Source organism: Gorilla gorilla, chromosome 1 (assembly GCF_029281585.2).
Source record: "Gorilla gorilla gorilla isolate KB3781 chromosome 1, NHGRI_mGorGor1-v2.1_pri, whole genome shotgun sequence".
NCBI classification, from domain to species: domain Eukaryota; kingdom Metazoa; phylum Chordata; class Mammalia; order Primates; family Hominidae; genus Gorilla; species Gorilla gorilla.
In genome coordinates this window covers 58,010,051-58,023,352 of record NC_073224.2, presented here as the reverse complement: position 1 = coordinate 58,023,352, position 13,302 = coordinate 58,010,051, and the positions used below count along the sequence as shown (strand labels likewise).

Below are 13,302 nucleotides of genomic sequence, written 5' to 3'. Positions count from 1 at the left end.
AAAATAATATTGTATTATAAATAATTATAGTAATTGCTATAAAATGCATATAATCAAACGTGAATGTCCTTATAATGGTGATGTTTGGTCTGGGATCCCTTCTCTTAAGCATAGAAAATGGGGAAGAACATTCTAGTAGAGAGAACAATATAAAGCCCAGAAGAGATCTGAAGTACAAGATTGAAAAGTCATTGATTTATAGGTAAATGTTTGTATGTGAGTGAGATTTCTCAGATGAAATGTGTATGAGGAGGAAAGAAGCTAAAGGATTGAGTACACGGTGTAAATTTAATGAAATGTGTATGCCCACCTGAAAGACACATGTAACTAGTGTTGAATCTTTAATATGTTTCCAGATGATGAAAAACAACTGATGAATGTGGAGCCAATCCATGCAGATATTTTGTTGGAAACTTATAAGAGGAAGATTGCTGATGAAGGAAGACTTTTTCTGGCTGAATTTCAGGTGTGTGTTGCTTTTGTTATATGATGACAAATTCGACATCAAGACAGTTCCACTTTAAGTGTATTTATATTGCCATTTGCCTTTATAATTTATCCCACTTGATACTGCAACATAAGCAAAGTAGATATTATTAGCAGTTATCTATTAACCAGAAGAGAGACTCATAGAGGTTTACAGGATTATAGTGTAGAGCTAGTAAATATTTTAATGTAGTGCTTTATTGTATTATGAAGTTGTGTCACAAAATGTATTTGGCTGATTTTGTAGTTGTACTCTAGATACTCATCCAAGTATCTGTTTTTAAATGAATTTGATAGTGACACAACAACTAATCCTAAATTTGTCCCCACTCAAGAGATTTGTTCTGAAAGTTGTCAATCATTAATTTGTAAGAAAAAAGTTTTTTTAACATAATTCCTGATCTTAATTTTGATTACTCTAAGCAAATTTTTTTATCAATATGAAGAAAATATTTTACAGGATATCTCATTTACTCAAAACGGTCATTGGTAAGGGGGAAATTATTTTTCCTGAATCTGCTGTGATCCAAGAAATCATTGTTTCTTTCAGAGCATCCCGCGGGTGTTCAGCAAGTTTCCTATAAAGGAAGCTCGAAAGCCCTTTAACCAGAATAAAAACCGTTATGTTGACATTCTTCCTTGTGAGTATTTATTGAGTGCTGAATTCCCATATATTAGGCTACTTGATTATTCACTATTTCACTTGTTTATTTTTCTTTTCCTTAAACAGATGATTATAACCGTGTTGAACTCTCTGAGATAAATGGAGATGCAGGGTCAAACTACATAAATGCCAGCTATATTGATGTGAGTAAAAATTTGCATTTTTCTTATACCTATATATTTCTTTCAGCTCCTTGTTTGTCTTGGTAAAATTTTAAAAATATTATTAAAAATATTTTGAAGTGAGCCCATATGTCACTGATATAAAAAAAATTATCAATATTTGCAAGGATAGTTATTTATTATGTGACTATTGGTATTAGGTATAACATAGAATTTTCCTCTACAAACAAAATTATATTAAGAATTAATTTAATATACTCTGGTGTCTATTATGTGCTAGATATTAGACTAAATATTCTATGCATATATTTCTCACAAGAAGTCCACATTTGCCTCAGCCATGTGCCGTATAGGTAAGAACTGGGAGGCTCAGTTTAGTTAATTACCTTGTCCTTGTTCACACAATTGGTAAATATTTGAGTTGAAATTCAACCAGAGTCTGACTGACTCCAAAATGTTATGCTTTAATTTCATCACACTAAATTTCAGCAGACATTCCTCATCAACATGATCATCTATCCATTGGATTTATGCAGAAATGTAAATGTCTGTACGTGGTTAATTTATTTAAAATATTTTAAAATTTAATTTATTATACAAATGTTAATTAATGTATTACATAGGTTAAATAATTTTAAACAGTATAAAAATATATACAGACTGAAAAAATTATTTTTGTCTCCCCAAATCTACCATTTTCCCAGTGTCCTCACCTACCAGAAATAACTATATTTTCTATTCAAATATATATGGTAATTATGGTATCAGGTTACTTATGTTTCCCCAATGGAACTTAGAGCTCCCTGAAAGCATGTGTCTTCTGCTTTTAGATAGGTGATTGACATATTGTAGCTATTCAATAAATACTTATTAAATAAATGAATGTATGCGCAATAATGTGTCATGAGATAGAAGTTTCAGGAAGTTACTTAAATTAATGTTGAATTCTTGTGACCCATGTTTCAAATTTAATCCAATGGCAAAGATCATCTCTTTCTGAAGAGCTCCTTTAGTTACTGAGGTGAATTTAGGAGTCTGAGACAATTCTGGAAGAAGCCAGTATAATATTTTATCTGCCTCTGTACTCCTTTATCTTGGTAACAGGAGCAGAGAAAGCAGACATAGTAGGTAATGAAATGAAAGTTATTATATCTCTTATCTGAAATGGCAAAGAAGTCGAGGGAATCATATTCCAGCAGAAGTTAAGAGGTGAAAATGCGGGTAAAATCTAAGAATGATTTGTTGAAAGAAATTGAGTAAAAATCCCAAAAGTAACTACATGGCTGGTGAGCTTGTTTAAATAGTGGTAGATGATCCTATAAGAGTTGGCAGGATATAAAATGTTGAAATGTCTAGAACACTCTTGTAAATTACCACAGCATCGCAGATGAAGATGAAACCTAGTGTTAAAATTGTTTGAAGTTTACAGCAAAGATACATGAAAGTCATGAATATTCTTTGCAAATGCTAACATGTTTAGCACAATTAAATGCCTGACCACCAATTAATAAGATTCCCTTAATACTTTGAAACTGCCCAGAGAAATTCACAATCACAAAATGATGGATCTGAAGCAATTCCTCTAACTCACAATTTTTCCTGTTAATGAGTAATTGAATGTTCAGCAAATGACATATCTTTGCATGTGTTTTCAATAGGGTTTCAAAGAACCCAGGAAATACATTGCTGCACAAGGTAATTTCTTTGATAATCCAATATTCTTTTTGAAAAATTTTTATAGCACTTTTAAGAAAATTTTTCTTATCAGCTTTTATTTGTTTACCTCCTAGGTCCCAGGGATGAAACCGTTGATGATTTCTGGAGGATGATTTGGGAACAGAAAGCCACAGTTATTGTCATGGTCACTCGATGTGAAGAAGGAAACAGGGTAAGAACCAAGAAGATTCATAGTGTGGGTCTTGGGGTTAGGAAAACAAGGTGTTGAATGGCATTTTGAAAAGCCACATGTATCTGCCTGATGACTAAAACAGAGAGTTCTCTATTTTAATCAGTGTTAACATTTAATTTAAAATTTTCATACATGTAGAAAACTAAAACTTTTAACATACAAATATATGTCTATATGCATAAAATTTCAATGCTTCTGATTAATTGCTAGACTCTTAACTTGATTCCTGTTTCTTTGCAGTATTGTTATAAGTTCAGTAAATTTCACTGTTTTAACTTCACAAGAACTTAATACTCGAAACAAAACTGACCTTGGGCAGATAGATGGTGAGTCATGTAATGTGACTTTAGGAATAAAAGCCTCTCTGTCCCCCTACCTAAAATTAACCAAAAGCAATCATATCCTTTTTGCTGACAACTGATTATGTCCTCTCTTAACATGCATCTAAGCCTGGAAAGATCATCCTGCTAAAAAGTATGAAGGAAATTCTTCAGGACACATTAGTGGGAAATAGAATATATTTCAAGCATCACAGCTTAAGGTTTATATGTGCTTAAACTATACAACTGTTTTGAGAATTTCAAATGAGTATAGGTTTTGTTTTCACTCTTTAAAGAAAGTTTGATAAAAAATTGGCTTAAATTAAAAATTGAAATACTTAATAATCTTTTAAAATATAGAACAAGTGTGCAGAATACTGGCCGTCAATGGAAGAGGGCACTCGGGCTTTTGGAGATGTTGTTGTAAAGATCAACCAGCACAAAAGGTGTCCAGATTACATCATTCAGAAATTGAACATTGTAAATGTGAGTTTGCTTTTTACACAATTTTTGTTTATCAAAACAAAATTTATACTGTTTTTATAAAAATATAATTATGGAATATTGAAAGTGAGAAATTAAAATATATCAGGAAAAATTATTCTTGATAACCTTTAGGATGAAAGCTGTGGTTAGAACAATGACAAAAATCAATAGGGTCAAATTTAAGTCACTGGTCAAGACGTTTTTGTCCAACTCAAATCGAAAGAATTATACTGTATTAATTAATTATCTGTTTTAATTATTAAAAGAGGGAAGGTCCATTAAATGTGTTGAATATGTAATCAAATTATTAAAAGAATAAGCAATTTGTCTTTATTGTCAGTGAGCTCCTACTTTTATGAAAAAAATTATATTTTTCCATAAGAGAAATGACAGCATTAGAGAACACTGTAAGAAAGAAGTATAAAGTTCTAACTATGCAGCAGAGATAGAATGTTTAGTTCAGAAAATAAGAAGGTCATTGTGGCCTTAGATAATAGTTAAAACAGAGATCGTCATGCATGTTATATAATTCCATTTATATGAAAAATCCACAATAGGCAAGCCAATAAAGACAGAAAGTAGATCAGTGGTTGCCTGGAGCTGAGGAGGTCAAACAGAAATGGGGAGTGACTGCAAATAAGAACAGGCTTTCATTTTGTGATGGTGAAAATGTTCTATAATTAGATATTGGTGATGGTTGTACCCTTTAGTGAATGTAATATGAATACCAAATTGTACATTTTAAACTGGTGAACTTTATGGTATGTAAAATGTGTATCTCTTATTTCCAACAAATGAATTTTATTTTTAATTTTTTGGGGTACATGGTAGGTGTGTATATTTATGGGGTAAATGAGATGTTTTGATTGAGGCATACAATGCATAACAATCACATCAGGGTAAATGGGGCATCCATCATCCCAAGCATTTATCTTTTCTTTGTGTTACAAACAACCCAATTATACTCTTTTGGTTATTTTGAAATGTATAATAAAGTATTGTTGAATAGTCACCCTGTTGTGCTATCAAATACAAGGTCTTATTCATTTTATCTAATTATATTTTTGTACACATTAACCATCACCATTTCCACCCCTGCCATACCCTTCCAATCCTTTGGTAACCATCATTCTACTCTATATATCCAAGAGTTCAGTTATTTTAAATTTTGGCTCCCACAAATAAGTAACAACATATGAAGTTTGTATTTCTGTGTCTGGCTTATTTCACTTAACATAAGTCCTCCAGGTCCATCCATGTTGTTGCAAATGACTAGATCTTACCCCTTTTTATGGCTGAATAATACTTCATTGTATATATGTACTACATTTTCTTTATCCATTCATCAGTCAACTGATGCTTAGGTTGTTTCCAAAAGTTGACTACTATGAATAGTGCTCCAATAAACGTGGGAGTGCAGATTATCTCTTCAATCTACTGTTTCCTTTCTTTGCGGTATATACCTAGCAGTGGGATTGCTGGATCATATGGTAGTGCTATTTTTAGTTTTTTTGAGAAACCTCCAAACAGTTCTACATAGTTGTTGTACTAATTTACTTTCTTACCAACATTGTCTGAGGGTTTTCTTTCCTTCACATCCTTGCAAGCATTCATTCTTGGCTATCTTTTATATATAAGTCGTTATAACTGGAGCAAGGTGATAACTTAATGTAGTTTTGATTTGCATTTCTCTGATAGTAAATAATGTTGACCACCTTTTTATTTATCTGTTTACCATTTGTATGTCTTCTTTTGAGAAATGTCTATTCAGATCTTTTGCCTATTTAAAAATCAGATTATTAGATTTTTTATTATAAAGTTCTATAAGCTTCTTATGTATTCTGGATATTAATGCTTTGTCAGATGGATAGTTGGCAAATATTTTCGCTCATTCTGTGGCTTGTCTCTTCACTTTGTTGATTGTTTTCTTTGCTATACAGAAGCCTTCTAACTTGATGTAATTCTACTTGTTCATTTTGCTATGGTTGCCTGTGCTTGTGGGGTATTGTTGAATAAAACTTTGCACAAACCAATGCCCTGGAGAGTTTCCCCAACATTTTCTTTTAGTAGTTTCATAGATTAAGGTCTTAGATCTAAGTCTAACCCATTTTTTATTTAATGTTTGTATACAGCAAGAGATAGGGCTTTAGTTTCATTCTTCCACATATGAATATCCAGTTTTCACAGTACAATCTATTGTGGAGACTGTCCTTTCCCCAATGCATATTCTGGGTACTTTTGTCAAAAATGAGTCCACTGTAGACTTGTTTCATTGCTCTATGTATGTTTTTATGCCAGTACCATGCTGTTCTGGTTACTATAGCTCTGAAGTATAATTTCAAATTAGGTATTGTGATTCCTCTAGTTTTGTTCTTTTCACTCAGGATGGCTTTGGCTATTCTGGGTCTTTTGTGGTTTCATATAAATATTAGGATTATTTTTTCTATTTGTAAGGAACATTATTGGTATTTTGATAGAGATTGCATTGAATCTGTAGATAGTTTTGAGTAGTATGGACATTTTAACAATACTGAGTCTTTCAATTCATGAACATGGAATAGCTTTCCATTTTCTATGTCCTCTTCAATTTCTTGCATCAATGTTTCATAGTTTTCATTGTACAGATCTTTCACTTCTTCGGTTAAGTTTATTCCTAGGTATTTATGTTGTTTTTATCTATTGCAAATGAGATTACTTTCTTGATTTCTTTTTCAGATTGTTCAATGTTAGCATATAAAAACACTGCTTGTTTTAATGTTGATTTTATATCTCATGACCTTACTGAATTTGTTAATCAGTTCTAATAGTTTTTTGGTGGAGAATTGAGGTTTTTCCAAATATAAGATCATGGAATGTGCAAACAAGTATAATTTGACTTCTTCCTTTCCAATTTGGATGCCTTGTGTTTCTTTCTCTTGTCTGATGGCTCTAGCTGGGACTTCCAGTTGAACAACAGTGGTGAAAGTGATCATCCTTGTCTTTATCCAGATCTTAGAAGAAAGGCTTTCAGTTTTTTCTCATTATGATGCTAGCTGTGGGTATGTCATATATGACTTTTATTCTGTTGAGGTATATTCCTTCGTTACCCTGTTTTTTGAGGTTTCTTATTATGAAGAGATGTTGAATTTTATGGAATAATGTTTCAGCATCAATTGAAATGATCATGTCTTTTGTCCTTCATTCTGTTGATATAATGTATCACAATAATTGATTTGTGTATGTTGAACCATCCTTGCATCCCTTGGATAAATGCCACTTGATCAGGATGAATGATCTTTTTAAAGTGTTGTTGAATTCAGTTTGCTAGTATTTTGTTGAGGATTTTTGCATCAGTATTCATCAGGGATATTGACCGGTAGTTTTCTTTTTTTTGATGTGTCTTTGTCTGGTTTTGGTATCAGAGTAATACTGACCTTGCAGAATGAGTTTGGAAGAATTCCCTTCTCTTCCATTTTTTGGAATAGTTAGAGTAGAATTGGTACTAGTTCTTTAAATGTTTGGTAAAATGTGGTAATGAAGCCATTAGGTCTCGGGCTTTTCTTTGCTGGGAAACTTTTCATGACAACCTCCGTTTCATTACTTGTTGTCTGTTCAGGTTTTGGGTACCAAAAATAACGGCAACAACAACTTTTCAAGACATGGAGAGCAAAATAACACATGAATTGAACCAAGAAAATGGCAAAATGTGGAGGAATGAAGTTAAAATATAGCATTTTCATTACATTACACTTTGCTTGTTAGTTTGTTTACACAATGTCTGTTGTCTTCAGTGTAAAATAATGCATTATAAGATATGATAACCCCAAATCCAAAAGCATTCAACAGATACATAAAAATAAAAAGCAAGAAATTAAAACAGACCACCAGAGAAAATCACCTTCACTTAAAAGAAGACAGGAAGAAAAGAAAGAAGGAAGAGGAGGCCACAAAACAACCATAAAAGACATAACAAAATGGCAGGAGTAAGTCTTTATTTATCAGTAATAACATTGAATATCAGTAGACTAAACTCTTTAAACAAAATACACAGAGTGGCTGAATAGATTAATAAAACAAGACCCAACAATCTGTTGCTTACAAGAAACATTCTTCACCTGTAAAGACACAAATAGACTTATAATAAGAGATGGAAAATTATATTCTTTGTAAATGGAAACCTAAAAAGAGAAGGAGTACCTACCTATACTTATATAACACAGGTATATTTCAACACAAAAACTAATAAAAGAGACACCGATTGTCTCTACATAATGATAAAGGAGTCAATTCAGCAAGAGGATATAACAATTGTAAATATATATGCAACTAATACTGGAGCACACAGATATATAAAGCAAATATTGTTAGAGCTAAAGAGAGAAATAGACTCCAATAAAATAATAGTTGGAGACTTCAACACCCTACTTTCAGCATTAGGCAGATCACCCAGGAAGAAAATCAACAAAGAAACATTGGTCTTAATGTGCATTGTAGACCAAATGAACCTAATAGACATTTATAGAACACTTCAACCAATGGCTGAAGAATACACATTCTTCTTCTCAGCCCATGGATCATTCTCAGGGACATACCTTATGTTATGCTACAAAACAAGTCTTATAAAATTAAAAAAAATAAATTATATAAACTTTTCTTTGACTACAATAGAGCTAGAAATCAATAACAAGAAGAATTTTGGAAACTATACAAACTCATGGAGAGTGAACAATATATTCCTCAATGACCACTGATTCAATGAGGAAATCACTAAGGAAATTTTAAAATTTTTCAAAACAAATGAAAATGGAAACACAATAAACCAAATCCTGTGTGATACAGTGAAAGCAGTACTAAGAGAAAAGTTTGTAAGAGTAAGCACCTACATTAAAAAAGAAAAATTTCAAATAAACAACATAATGATACATTTCAAAGAACTAGAAAAGCAAGAGCAAACTGAACTGTAAATTAGAAGAAAAAAATAATAAAGATCAAAGTAGAAATAAGTGAAACTGAAATAAAAAAATACAAAGCATCAATGAAATAAAATGTTGTTTCTTAAAAAGAGAAAATTGACAGGCCAGGTGCAGTGGCTCATGCCTGTAATCCCAGTACTTTAAGAGGCCAAGTCGGGTGTATCATTTGAGGTCAGGAGTTTGAGACCAGCCTGGCCAATATGGTGAAACCCCGTCTCTACTAAAAATACAAAAAAATATTAGCCAGGTGTGGTGGCATGCACCTGTAATCCCAGTTACTTGGGAGACTGAGGCAGTAGAATCACTTGAACCTGGGAAGCCGAGGTTGCAGTGAGCCAAGATGATTGCATCATTACACTCAAGCCTGGGCTTTGCAGTGAGACTTTATCTCAAAAAAAAAAAAGATAAAATTGACAAACCTTTAGTCAGACTAAGGAAAAAAGAGTGGAGACTCAAATGCGTACAGTCAGAGATGAAAAAAGAGACATTGCCACTGATACTGCAGAAATTTAAAAGATTATGAGATGCTACTATGAGCAGTTATATGCTAATGAATTGGAAAACTTAGAAGAAATGGATAAATTCCTAGATACATGCAACCTATCAAGATTGTAAAATGTCTCTTGATAGAGCTGTTTAAAAAACTACAAGTCTTTACATGGGGGTTAAGATTTTCTCTTAATTTCATTTATTGTAGGGCTTTTAGTAATCTAAATTTTATTTTTGTATAGTCTAGCTATGTTTTCTACAGGAGAAACAGACTTAGTCTATATATCTCCGTAGGTCTTCTTAGGTTTCCATGGTATTACTAATTGTTATGTCTATAGAGTGCTGTGAAACAATCCTATCAATAGTTTCTGGCCAAACACTTGTTTGACTAAGCCACAAAGGCACCTAATCCATAGATATGAGGATATATTTCTAGATTGATGCCTATCTGGCTACATTCTGTAGTCTGGGTTTACTGGTGTTAATTAACTCAGTTTGTGTGTTTCTTTTGTTATCTAAATGTAGATGGTTCTTTATACCTGGCCATAGAATTATGACTTATGCATCTTATGGTGGTTACCTTGAAATTAGAACAAACCTGAGCTCTAATCTGGGGCTGACTTTCCTCAGTCGTCTCTCTACATTCTGTGTTGACAATGCTACCATGTGAAGGCCTAAGGAATACAATGTTCATCAAATAATTAATCAGACTTTGCTGACATATGAATTAGTCCTGTTTGCTGGCCTATCAAGCAGAAGTATTTTAAACAGTTGTGAGAATGACCTTTACCAAATCATTTTAAACACAAATCCAAAAAGCTTCCACCCATGCACCCCCCTTTTATGGTGTATGTTTATTTTGGGTTTTTTTTTTGCTTGACAGCATGCAAGTTCCTAAAAATTTTGGTTATACTTTTAAAGAAAGTATTACCTTACTTACCTTACTGTTAAGTTATTGCTTACAGGGTAGTACATGCAAGTCCTGCACAATATCTTAACTACTAGTTATTGATTAGAAAGGAAAACACAACCATGGTTGAGAAAATATATAAGACACCTGAAGAAACTATGAACTCTTTTGAGTTGTTTATGTTTGCACGAGGAGACTTTGTACTGGTACTCCCTTCCACTTATTTATGTTTCATAGTTTGCTTTAAAAAATCATCTCAAAGAAAATATTATCTCTTGACTAGAAAAAAGAAAAAGCAACTGGAAGAGAGGTGACTCACATTCAGTTTACCAGCTGGCCAGACCACGGGGTGCCTGAGGATCCTCACTTGCTCCTCAAACTGAGAAGGAGAGTGAATGCCTTCAGCAATTTCTTCAGTGGTCCCATTGTGGTGCACTGCAGGTAGGAAAAAAAGAACAAAAAAACAACAACAAAAAAAACTCCAACAGAATCCACCTGCCTAGGGCTGTTAGAGACATCTTTCCCTTTGGCAATTGCTATTTTGGGAAACAACCTATGGGAGAAGCTTAGATTCTTATATTGGCTTCACACCTGACAGCTTTTCTATGATCATGCCTCTGCTTTTTTTTGCTTGGTTTGCCAGTGCTGGTGTTGGGCGCACAGGAACCTATATTGGAATTGATGCCATGCTAGAAGGCCTGGAAGCCGAGAACAAAGTGGATGTTTATGGTTATGTTGTCAAGCTAAGGCGACAGAGATGCCTGATGGTTCAAGTAGAGGTATGTTCTAACCTTTAGTGATTATTCTCACTTCGGTTTTTTGGACTTAAATCTTTTCCAAGTGATAATAATGATATTTTTTAAAAATCCAAATTCTTCACAACTTAAAACAGTAGATGATTTCCTGAAAACTAAAACATGTGGTAATCACCAGAAATACTTAGAAGCATTTTTCATTAGTGCCTAAAAGTACTGTGGAAGAAAGAAGACCACAAAATATACAATTTTTAAAATAATGAACTACTGTTAACGTATATCAGATTGGCAAAAGAAGTAAAAATGCTGAAAATAGATTTGGCATCATCTCATAAAATTAAACTGAAGAGATAGAATAGTGTAGTAGTCAACAGCCTGGTTTTAGAAACTACACTTTCAGGTTTCAAATCTTGCTTTTAATTATTAATACAAGGGTGAGTGGTATTGTTTATTAAGTATTTTTAGTCTGACTGTGCCTCAGTTAAGTCATCTGTAAAATGGAGACAATGATAGTACCTCACAGACTTATAACCACAAAAGTAATACAAGTAAAGCACTTAAACAAGTCCCTGGCCCATGCTATGCATTTGGTGATTCTAAATGATGGTAATTACTGAAAATGTCTGTATTTGACCCAGCAAAATCACATATATGCATATACCCAAGAGAAGCATCAACTAGAAACATTCGCAAGAATATGCATTGCATTCAGCATTGTCAAAATAGCAAAAAAAAAAAAAAAAGTGAAATACGTATCAATGAAAGAATGGAAACACCATAAATATGTATCAATAGGGGAATAGGGAAACAAAATGTGGACATGTGAACTCTCTGTACAACAAATGCTATGTTGTGGTAGAAAGCAATAATCTAGGTTTGTGTCTGCCTGTTTGGAGAGATGCTCAGATGAAAACAATCAGTGAGTAAAGTTGCCATACGAAACATTCAAGATATAATTTATGTGATTTAAAAAAAAACACGAAAATGTACAATGCTTGTGATTATAGATACATAGATAGCAGTGTAGAAATATAAAAACAAATTGTTAACCAGGTAAAAAGAAATTATTTACAGTGGAAAATAAAGTACAGTGGAAAGACAGTGCCAAACTCAGGGAACTAAAGGTGGTGGTTAAAGAGGATTATCAGAAGTATACCATTTCCTTGAAAATACTGGATTCAAACAAAATAAGCAGTAAAGAGTGGTTAAATCTGGGTTTGGCTCATTGGATTACAAAAAATAATTTTCTTATTAAAAGAATACTTTTCTTATTTTAAAAGTTCTAAAAACTATAAAAAAAGGTTTTCTAAGGAATAACAACTTGCTTTTTTATCTCTTGAATATACTGTGAAATTTATTATAGTTTTACATTCAGTAATTTGGCTTACTGACCCAATAATCACTAAAGGAAGTAACACACAATGTTCTTTAGTTTTTAGGAATAAAAGTTGTGTAATACAGAGTACATGGGTAATCTATTTGCAAAGTAATTCTTTTCTGAAAAAATAATCTGAAAAGAGAATTTGCTCATATTCCAGAAAACTCTGAGAGTGAACTTCCAGAATATTTAAATATTATAGATATCAATTTACTTTGCCATGTATTGTTCCAATATGAGCAAATTTATGGGGAATGTATATTTTATTTAAATATGACTTGGAGGACTCTAGATTATCAGTTAACTATCTATATTTGTTCTTGAAACTGTAGGCCCAGTACATCTTGATCCATCAGGCTTTGGTGGAATACAATCAGTTTGGAGAAACAGAAGTGAATTTGTCTGAATTACATCCATATCTACATAACATGAAGAAAAGGGATCCACCCAGTGAGCCATCTCCACTAGAGGCTGAATTCCAGGTAATGATAGTGACAACAATAATAATAATTACAGATACCTTTTATTCAGTGTCATCTACTTTCTAGGTGTTTGCTATGCACTTGACATAGTGCTTGCATTTAGTCTTCACCATAACCGATGGAGCACAGATGAGAAAACTAGGACACAGTGAGTTAAGAGAAATGTCTGAATCTACACAACTATTACATAGGAGATTTCTTTAGACCCAGAAATCTGATTCTATTGCTAACACTTTTAGCCATTCCTCATTAAGCTGGTATAAAATAAAGTGTCAAAATAATAGTATATAGCCACAAAACTGGTCTGCCAAAGGCAATACAGCATATCACCTTTAAAAATAGTATCTGG

The 13,302-nt window shown here is 32.7% G+C and overlaps 1 protein-coding gene across 5 annotated transcripts in view; it reads left to right on the top strand.

The window, feature by feature from the left end:
* The window catches only part of PTPRC (protein tyrosine phosphatase receptor type C), a 119,868-nt gene that overhangs the window by 93,064 nt on the left and 13,502 nt on the right, over positions 1 to 13,302 (top strand). For all 5 annotated transcript variants that reach the window (XM_019028425.4, XM_055378639.2, XM_055378638.2 and 2 more), the window contains 9 exons: positions 357 to 466; positions 1,037 to 1,127; positions 1,217 to 1,293; positions 2,931 to 2,967; positions 3,063 to 3,160; positions 3,862 to 3,987; positions 10,622 to 10,779; positions 10,982 to 11,117; positions 12,804 to 12,953. In XM_019028425.4, coding sequence (XP_018883970.2) covers positions 357 to 466; positions 1,037 to 1,127; positions 1,217 to 1,293; positions 2,931 to 2,967; positions 3,063 to 3,160; positions 3,862 to 3,987; positions 10,622 to 10,779; positions 10,982 to 11,117; positions 12,804 to 12,953 — 983 coding nt within the window. The remainder of the gene's footprint in view (positions 1 to 356; positions 467 to 1,036; positions 1,128 to 1,216; positions 1,294 to 2,930; positions 2,968 to 3,062; positions 3,161 to 3,861; positions 3,988 to 10,621; positions 10,780 to 10,981; positions 11,118 to 12,803; positions 12,954 to 13,302) is intronic.